Genomic DNA, 10,340 nt, shown 5'->3' on the forward strand with positions numbered 1-10,340 from the left:
CTCGGGGCAGTCTGGCAGCTCGGGACAGTCTGGCAACTCGGGACAGTCTGGGCAGTCTGGCAACTCGGTGCAGTCTGGTAGCTCGGGGCAGTCTGGCAGCTCGGGGCAGTCTGGCAACTCGGGACAGTCTGGGCAGTCTGGCAACTCGGGACAGTCTGGGCAGTCTGGCCACTCGGGACAGTCTGGGCAGTCTGGCCACTCGGGACAGTTCAGGGCAGTCTGGCCACTCCGGCAGTTCAGCGCAGTCTGGCCACTCCGGCAGTTCAGCGCAGTCTGGCCACTCCGGCAGTTCAGCGCAGTCTGGCCACTCCGGCGACTGTTGACTGGCGGGCAGCTCCGACGACTGTTGGCTGCCAGACTGCCCAGACTGCCCCGAGCTGCCAGACTGCACCGAGCTGCCAGACTGCCCCGAGCTGCCAGACTGGCCAGACTGCCCCGAACTGCCAGAGTGGCCCGACTGCCCGGAACGGCCAGAACCGGAGCCACCTCCTGATATAGGCGGGTTGGGGAGGGGGGGTGTAGCACAGTGCCGTCGTTGACGGCAGCCACCCTCCCTTCCCTCCCTTTAGAAAAGGGGAATTTTTCTTTTGGTGTTGCTTGGGGTTAATTTTTGTTAAGGTGCTTCCGGGGTAGCACCTTTAAGGGGGGGGGTACTGTCACGTCCTGGCCAGTATAAGGTTAATTGTTTTGTAGTTTGGTCAGGACGTGGCAGAGGGTATTTGTTTTATGTGGTTCAGGGTGGTGTGTTTTTGATAAAAGGGTGTTTGAGTTAGTAATTCCGGGTGTTGGTTTATGTTTAGGTATTTCTATGTGGAGTCTAGTGAGTGTATGTCTATGTTTGGTTAATTGGGGTTGGGACTCTCAGTTGAAGGCAGGTGTTGTCTATCTGCCTTTGATTGAGAGTCCCATATAGTAGGGTGTGTTTGTGTTTGGTATTTGTGGGTGAGTGTTCTGTGTTGAGCCTTAGGCTTTGCCAGACTGTTTGTTGTTCATTCGTTAGTTCTTGTGTTTTGTTATTTTGGTCTTCATTTAGAAAATAAATAATCATCAAGATGAGCATACACATACCTGCTGCGTTTTGGTCCTCCTTCACCGACGACAACCGTGACATTAATATTGCTTTGCATTTAAATGTATCTTGTTCATTCGTAACAATCCTACAGTGCAGTACATAATTTTAAAGGTAAATGTTTGTTTTTATCCAAAGTATTTTTGACACAATAAATAACACAACTGGTATATTTGTGCCACGGATATAAATAAAATGTCAACAATTGCCAAAAGGAAATGAAATAATGGCAAATAATTATGATTATGTATTTGTTTACCTTCATTTTACCCATCTCAAAGAGAGCCAGCTCAAGCAGAAAAGCATAAATACACACAACCATAAATTCACATCAAATGATTGATTTTATATAATGGTCATTTAGAATGAGAAAACATGATGCATAGCTATCAATGATACTAGCTTATCTAATACAAGTGTACACTGTTGTGTGTTACATGTACACTCTTGGGGAAAAAGGTGCTATCTATTACAGTAGCTAAAAGGGTTCCAGGTAGAACCGTTTTTGATCTTGGTAGAACCCTTTTGGGTTCCATGTAGAACCCTTTCCACAGAGGGTTTTACATGGAACCCAACTGGGTTCTACCTGGAACCAAAAAGGGTTCCAGCCAATGAACCCTGTGTATAGTTCAAAGTAATATAAAACTCAACCAGTGCACGTACATTCTTTCAAGCTTTTTGTCACACAAAGGTGCATATTGCGTCTATAAACAGTTTAGGCCTTTACATTTAAGTGAAATGATACAACCACAATACGAAAACATTGAAAGGAGAACTTTCATTCCAATCTTACTTCATCCTGTCTGCAAAACAAATGTCCAAAAGACTACCTTGACCTTGAAAGGCTACATTGACATGAGTATATTGACCTTTATACAACCGACTAATCCTGAATGTTGATTGGTTAAAACCGCATTCCAACCTGTGTCTATTTCACAGGTTACCACCGGCTAAATCTATGACGTTGAAATGCCCATTTACTATAGTCCATCTCACTGCGTAATCCACTGTCTCATTACCCTGCAAGGAAAGGTATAAACTTAATCTCCACTATAAAAAGTATCTAGACATTATCTCCCATTTCTTTTAGACTAGCATTTGGTTTTCAACAGCGGAGATTTGTATAAACCTTGCTGTCTCTCTCTCCGACCTTTTCAATATTGTATTGCGATCTCCATCGTCCCAAATAAACGAGTCAGACAGGAAATTGAGCTGGTAGTCATAGCAACATAGACAACTTTTTTTCAGTTGACTGGCTAAATCAATATTATGGTGTGGAAACTAAAATGGATGAATGGAACATTTCTTTTGATCTTTTCGGTGGCATGATTATGGATGAATATGAAAAAGAGATGGCAGTAATACCCAGGCATGCAGATCTGGGGGAAACTGCATTGAATGACCTAGAGAAAAGCCACAACGAAAAAAACACATAAGAATTCAAACTGGGCTGTCCATCGCTTCGAGGGCTGGCTAGCAGAGAAGAAAAACGTTGTTGACTTCAAAACTGTCACTAAGGAAAAGTTTAACATCCTTCTCCAACAGTTTAATGGAAATGATCGAAATGGGAAGGTGGAGCAGTACAGCATAAGTAGCTACCTGGCACTCCGGAGTGGGTTCAACCGGTTTCTAAATAACCCACCCATCGGTTGCAGCTGGTGCCTTATGAAGGTCACTGAATTTACCACCTCGAATCATGTATTTCTGGGCAACATCAAACAGCTAAGAAGGCAAAGAAAAAACATCAAACAGCCACCCCCCAATCACCGAAAAGGACATGGCCCAGCTCCAAAACTCCTAGGCTCTGAATCCCGGTTACACCAAGGGGTCTGGTCCAGAGAGTGTGGTTCGACTTCCGGTAACATCTGGGTGGAAGAGGAAAAGCGGGGAACAAACAACTAAAGCCTAACTCATTACTCGTAAAAACAGATGAGAGCGGTCTAAGGTATGAAACAATATTATAACAGGCCACAAAGAATCATCTGGACCTATGGGAGAGGGGCAGGTGGTCCAAGAGGAGATTCATGTTCAAGCAGCCAGGGAACCCACTATGCCCTGTGGCATCACTGGAGAAATATCTATCGAAATGCCCGGAGAATGCTCTTGCGTTATATCTCCACCCAAGGAGAGGAGAGTGTATCGGGGACTCGATATGGTACACGTCAGAGCCGATGGGCGTAAATTATCTGGCAAAACTTCTGCCCAGGTCCTGCAGGTCAGCGGGAACAACTACATATACAAATCACAGCAACAGAACCACGACAGTCCAGAAACTGGCCAATGCTGGTTTAGAAGCGAGGGAGATTATGTCATTGAGTGGGCATCGGTGTGAAGGTTCACTCCATAGCTACTGGCGTCCATCACTGACAGATAGGAAACACTGGAGCAACACCCTGGCACCATCAACACCCAGAAGGCTCAAGCAAGGTTGCAGAATTATTAGCACAGACTCCAACAGATATTTCAACCAATTCACCATCCAGGGGAATGTACAAATAAATGTGACATGCAATAAGTAGCTATAGCCATATCAGCTGTGGTAGATAACAAAGAGAATGTATGGTTTCATTTACTAAAATTCAACTCAAATGAATGTCATGGATTGTCTTTCTTTTTGTCTGAACAGTGTCCCGTCAAAAGAGCATATTTTCTCTGCTAGGCAAAGTCACCCATTAATAAACTCATTGTTATGGATGTATTGTTAACTCATTGTTATGGATAGCTTAAACAAATGCATCATTTGACTTTGTCTCGGGCCTAACACCTGTGCCAAGATATCCTCCAAACACTAGCTTCTCTGAAATTAAATCTAGGCTATTTAGCTTTAGGAATAAACTCAGGGCTCATTAATCTCCTAGTGCTTCTTTTAGATGTTGTGACACTCATGCAGTTTGTTGGAGGTTCCAGACGTAGTCGTTGGCAAAGTTCATCATCTGAGTCATGGCTTTCAGTATCAGAATGTCCATGTCGTTATCCAGCATCCCCTCCTCATGGTAGTTCTTCACAGGCAGGATGCAGTTCATGGGAATGCCCACCTCATTACTGCAGATCTGCATCTGAGAAATGTTGGAGAAAAAACGACTTTTGCTTTATCTGAGTAGGACTTTGATTTAACCAAACAAGCAGGAATTATGATTTACATGAAGTGAGCAGACCTTTTGCTTTATCTGAGTCATTAATGGATCTATGACTTCAGGATTTAACATGACTTCAGGATGGCATGCACTGTAAAATATTACTTACCTTATCTTTTATTGCCTTGCTGGTGTACATCTTCTTCACGTCCATCTCCACCAGCGGGCAAGCCTTGTCTGGCATGGTCATGACAACAACTTGAGCTATTCCTGTTGTAAAAATGATTGAATGGAAGGGCTAACCTATAAGTAACACTGCTCCATGTGAAAGTGAAAATTCATGAGCTATGTTAAGCCAAGGGCCACTTCATTAATACAGAAAGACACAGTGAAACATAGAGGGGTTGGAAGAGCTCACCCAGTTCACTGGCTTTTTCTCTGACCTTCCTCATCTTGACTATGACGTCATTTGACATGAGAGAGATTTTGTCTGCAGCCACGACACTCACCAGACAGTGAACCTTGTCACTTGACCTGGGCTTCTTATTGTATTCTCCACTTTCATCAGTTAATGCAGAGCAAGGATTGAACTGGCCCAATAAAAGAGAAGACTGGTCAGATAGGACTTTTCTATTTAAAACGATTAGTCATTTGTTTTGTTAAATTAGGCATTGAAGAATATGATTATTATATTCTAAAATTATATTATATTATTTGGCTGTTGTTGGTAGAATGAGCAGGACTATCGGCATTGTTTGTTGGGTTAAGGAAAGCTACATTTACAGTGTAATATTATTTGAATATATTCTTTATTTGTTTTGTTAAATTAGGCATTGAATAAAGAGATACTAGGTTCTGGTAGAAAGCAGCACTATTGGCATTGTTTGTTTGGTCATTTACGGTCTAGTATTATTTGCATGTGTATACATTTGTGTATGCTGGTTTACCTTATAGCCTTCTGGTAGATGGCCCTTCAGAGCATTGATGATGTCTTCAGGTTGCATCCCTTTTTCTTGTGCCTCCAGACCCATGACATCATTGAATGCAAAGGGCAGACGTTTATCTCCATCTTTAATGTAGTGTGTATTGTACTGAAAATAAACATGTTTTAAAACATACTCATAGCATGTGTTTGTATACAAAGGTATGCTAGGGATCCATATTTTATCCATTAATTGTGTTTTGTGATCAGTGGCACTACATTCCTAATTTATAGCAACTTACTGTCTTGGTGAAGCTTGTGCCAGAGGCAGCAGCTACCAGGGCATTATGTGCTACTCGTCCTTGGAAGACATTGTTGACTGAGTTGATAAAGCTGGACTTTCCTGCTCCGACTGGTCCATATAGCAGGCATCTCAGCTGCCCCATGTCAGGATCACTCAGTTTAAAGTTCCTCAGTGCAGCCACCATGGTGTCTCTCTCTTGTTTACTGTCAGGTGGAGAGTTACAATGAAGGATTTGGGAAAAATTAGGATATTAGGAAGGTTTTCTTAATGTTTTGTGCACTCTTTGTATATTTATATATGTGTGTTTATATATATATATATATATAGATGTGTGTGTGTGTGTGTGTGTGTGTGTGTGTGTGTGTGTGTGTGTGTGTGTGTGTGTGTGTGTGTGTGTGTGTGTGTATATATATGTATATATGTGTATATATGTGTATATATATATGTATATTTTGTGTCCTCTATTGTCCATATTTGGTCAGACTATACTTACTCCCAATTTTGATCCCGCCACGGGCCGTCAAATTCTGTTACACATGGGAATGCATTTTGATTAAACGTACTTCCAGTTTCCAAATCCCATATTTCTGTTTGTTTCACCAACTAACCACTACAATAATTCATTGTTAAGACAATAAATGAGAGTATTGTCAACTAGATATGTGCGTGTTTCACGGGGGTCAGTGTGCTGCTAACATCTAGCCTCCTCACTGTCCAACTGCTGTCTCGAACCAGCGAGGCTCTGCTTCGCAAAACACACGTGACGGTCCTTGCTTGACAACATTACCAACGGGTGGCAACAGCCACGACATTTCAAGCTATCTGTGGAGTGAGCTTATGGCACATTCTTACCTCTGTTACACATGCCTTTGGACTTTTGTCAATGCATGCACTAAAACAGAGTATACAGATCAGGCTTTAATTGTATTTTAACTGATATGTCTCATGCTGTTCCCACAGTAAGTCATATCTCTTACCCTTCTTTGGTGACGTGCTTTTTTCATTACCCATGACTGCTTTTCGGAGGAAGAAAATAAAAATACAATTTGAGGTAAATAGTGTATGTCATGTCTGCACAGCAGCTAGGGCCACATACAAACAGATACAGTGCAGTCCGGAATTATTGGATCCCTTGATAAAGATGAAAAAAAGACTAAGATAAGTAATACAAATTACTGAGCTAGATTGTATGCAACAAAAATATATGTAATTTAATTTAATCGCTCAGAAGATAGGGGTTGTGGCGGATGAATCAGAATTAGTTGTGTAACATAGATAATTAAGATGTTTTATTTTTAAATTATGCTTATGTGAGATTGTCTTCATATGTCAATGTATCTGTTAAACCATGTGAACAGATGGAGTGATTAATGGGGAACCAATTATTTTTCTCCACAATGTCTGTGCGCAAGTCACTCCCTTCAGTGAGCTTGTCCAGGATTGGAGTCAAAAGGGGGTTTACTTGAGATGGGAGTATCTAGAGTTGTCAATTGATTTATGCCATTGGATGAGCTAATGGTTCTGTTCTATACCGTACCAGGGAGGGACGGTTCCAGTTTGGAGTAGGAGGACTGGACACTGGTCTATACAATGAACACTGTTGATACAGCAGTTGCTGTCTGCTAAGTTTTATAGATATCTTTCATACAAAACTTAACCTTTGTGAACTGTTCCTAAGATCTGTGGTTCGTCATGTACGTTGAGAGGGGTGGATCTTGGGTATAAAAGCTCTTTGTACTAATGTGTAGTCACTCTCAACGGTTCATTAGAAATGGTGAATCGTTGAAAGTCAAGTGCTAATGCAAAGCTCTTATAATTAAAGATGTAGTTTAAGTATAACTCTGACTGGTCTGTGTTAAGTTTGTCTCTCCTCATTTGGTAATACAGAAATTAGCAACCACAGGGTCAAAATTATTGTATCCCCTGTTTTCAATACCGCTGGTATGTGTGACCAAAGAGCTCTATTTTCATGTTGTCTGTCCATAACACCACCTGGAGTTTGCTAAATGGCATTGGAACTTGAATTGAAACTGGTGCTATGGTCATAATGACACGAAAATAAAGGTCTTTGGCCACATACACCAACGGTGGGTTTAGCCTTGGAAAATACCTCATACCTTTTGTCAAATATGGTGGTGCATCTTTTATATTATGGTGCTTTTTGGCTCCACTGGTCATTGGGCCCTTGTTAAGGTCAACTGTATCATAATGTCCTGGTACTTGGTACTTGGAAAAAGGCTCAATGTTGTTATCCTCGCATGGGGAGGGTGCTGGAGTATCAAAAACAGGGGATCCAATAATTGTGTCACTGTGTATTTCCTACATGTGTATTTCCTACACCAAACATTTTTCACTGAGCAATAGTACTAGTATAAAATAATGTAATTTTTTTACCATTCAATTTACAGTATAGCTCAGTATTTGTCATATTTAATTCATACTGTCTTTTTTGCTCATATTTTTCAAGGGATCCAATAATTCAGGACCACACAGTATATTTATCCTTTTTTTAACTAGGCAAGTCAGTTAAGAACAAATTCATATTTACAATGACGGCCTAGGAACAGTGGGTTAACTGCCTTGTTCAGGAGCAGAACAACAGATGTTTACCTTGTCAGCTCGGCGATTCGATCTAGCAACCTTTCGGTTACTGGCCCAATGCTCTAACCACTAGGCTACCTGCCACCCTAATGGTCTGTATATGCTGGGTAATTTCTTGTTGCTGACAACTAAAGACATGTAAACTGTTGCAAATTATGTGAAATACAGTAATACAATCAGTACATGTAAATCATATGTGGAACTAACATCCATCTGCACTCAAAATTATGATGTCTGTCCTTTGAACAATTTTTTCAAATCTACAATAAGAAAAGGTGACACACAAAGCACACAATTTGACCCCTATTATTTCATAAAACATTTAGGGGCAGTTTCCCAGATGAAGCTTTCCCAACCGGCCAAAAGATGGAGCTCTTATTCCTTTTACGTCGTTTGTCATCTCACGTCTGACTTTAATATATTCAGCCAGCAATACACTAATTTCCCCCATGGACCAGCTCGTACATAAAACAGCCACCATTCAGGCTGCAAAGGCATCAGTTTCCTCCTTAACTCGATTGAATGGCTCATCGTGGGAAAAAACGGCAAGCCTATGCTTACTGTCTCAATAAAACACAAGTATCATTTTCAGATTTCTGGACATCCGCGTTAGTCTGTTGTTTACAGCTGGATGAACACGCACTGCATCAGGAAAGAGCATAAGCCACCCTAGCATGGTGGTGGAAAATTGTGTTTAATTAAGACAGTACGCATATTTAGCAGTTTATTTTTCACTGAGGAGCCATCTAATCGAGTTAAGGAGGAAACCCCCATGGACCGGCTCGTACAGGATGTTTTATGTACGAGCCGGTCCATGGGGGACACGAGAGTACTACCGGCAGGGATAACTGTACCAACACCTAGAGGTGATAAGCCATCAGGAAGAACTACACCCTCTAGGAGTCTCGGCACTAAGATTACACCTGGTCCTGGACTAAAGCCTTGTCCTGGACTATATGCAAGAATCATCTGCAAAAGGGTGTGGTCTCACCGTGACTCCCAGGATTCGATACAGGAAATGTCACACAAATGAACACATTTTGTTTGCAATTCTAACATGTTTTATGAAATGACTTGATAACCTGTTTTCAGTACATTTGTAATGTATTTAGTAACTAAAAATTATCTCCAAAGTACCTTTTCAGGTGATTGTGAAAGCAATTACTTTTGGAATGCAATTTTAACAGTTTACATTTCAATTTGTGTTGTAGTAAAATGTGTAATTTTGTAATTATCGTACAGGCTTAATATGTATCTGGGAAACCGATCCATAATGTAGAAGCTGTATAGGAACAATAGAAGACAATGTAACACGTTCCCCCTTGTGCACAAATTACAGGGATCTTCTACAAATATTGTAGTGTAGCAATTAGATGTTTCCTTTTGCATTAATAAATTGTACTGTATATCAAGCAGGTCCTCTACCAATATTTAGAATTAGAAAAAATGGCAATGACAAAGACTTACCTTGGTAGTGCTAGTTCCTCCTGAGACTGAGATACTGATATAATTGTGAAACAATGATTGCTTCTTCACTTATATAGGCTACAATAGAAAGTGAAATACACTGGTGCAATGAACCACCATATGCGCTGCATCATTGACTTTCACTTTCCAGTGTTAGATATAGAATAACTAGATAATTCCACAAATCTATCAAGACAGGAGGGCAGTCTAGCTCTACTATGTCTATACCCATTTCTTGAAAATGAGACCATTACCGGAATAGAGGGGCCATAGTTTCACTTTCAATATGATCCTGTTTATTCAGACAGGGGAGAACAACTGCCCCATCTCATTGAGAATCTCAAGATGAAGGCCGACACGAACATTGCAGGCTGTTGTATTCAGAAAGCAGGATCCCTCCATTAGTCATTAGGAAATATTTGTGTAAATATATATACTGTGACAAACCTCTTCAAGGTTAGGAGAGTTTGTCACAAATTAAACAGGAGACCATCACCAAAATCACCCCAGAATGAGAGATCATTAGAACAGGACAGTACCTGTATATTGGTTTCTGCGTCCTGGTCCAGCCAGGCTGCAGGCATGGTCATGGATTGCAGGGTTCAGCACTAATCGGGTTCTCGGTAGGTCCAGGTCCAAATGCCAACAGGTAAGTCCAAACAGTCCCTGAAACATTCCTAAAGAGAAAGGAATCGTCCGGTTGGAATTTTATTGAAGATTTATGAGAAAAACATTCTAAAGATTGATTCTATACATCGTTTGACATGATTCTACAAACTGTAGTATAACTTTTTTGACTTTTCGTCTGGAGTTAGCAAGCACGCACCTGGAATAGTGAACCTAACACGCGAACAAAATTGAGTTATTTGGAAATAAAGATGAAGTTTATCGACCAAAACAAAC

At 41.1% G+C, this 10,340-nt stretch overlaps 1 protein-coding gene across 4 annotated transcripts; it reads right to left on the reverse strand.

The window, feature by feature from the left end:
• Positions 1-1,306: 1,306 nt before the first annotated feature.
• Positions 1,307-9,576, reverse strand: LOC115150219 (interferon-induced protein 44). Of its 4 annotated transcripts, none has more exons than XM_029693292.1 (8): positions 9,438-9,576; positions 6,347-6,382; positions 5,863-5,896; positions 5,368-5,572; positions 5,091-5,234; positions 4,562-4,733; positions 4,313-4,413; positions 1,307-4,125 (listed from the first exon to the last, which is right to left on the reverse strand). In XM_029693292.1, exons 2-8 carry the CDS (start codon positions 6,378-6,380, stop codon positions 3,952-3,954), a joined length of 864 nt encoding a protein of 287 aa, XP_029549152.1. In that variant the 5' UTR covers positions 6,381-6,382; positions 9,438-9,576; the 3' UTR covers positions 1,307-3,951. The 4 variants fall into 4 exon arrangements, with proteins under 4 accessions (XP_029549152.1, XP_029549154.1, XP_029549155.1 ...); XM_029693294.1 differs by having other exon boundaries at positions 6,347-6,385; XM_029693295.1 differs by lacking the exon at positions 6,347-6,382 and having other exon boundaries at positions 9,438-9,572.
• Between the last annotated feature and the right edge of the window lie 764 nt (positions 9,577-10,340).

Source organism: Salmo trutta, chromosome 16 (assembly GCF_901001165.1).
Source record: "Salmo trutta chromosome 16, fSalTru1.1, whole genome shotgun sequence".
Lineage (NCBI taxonomy): Eukaryota > Metazoa > Chordata > Actinopteri > Salmoniformes > Salmonidae > Salmo > Salmo trutta.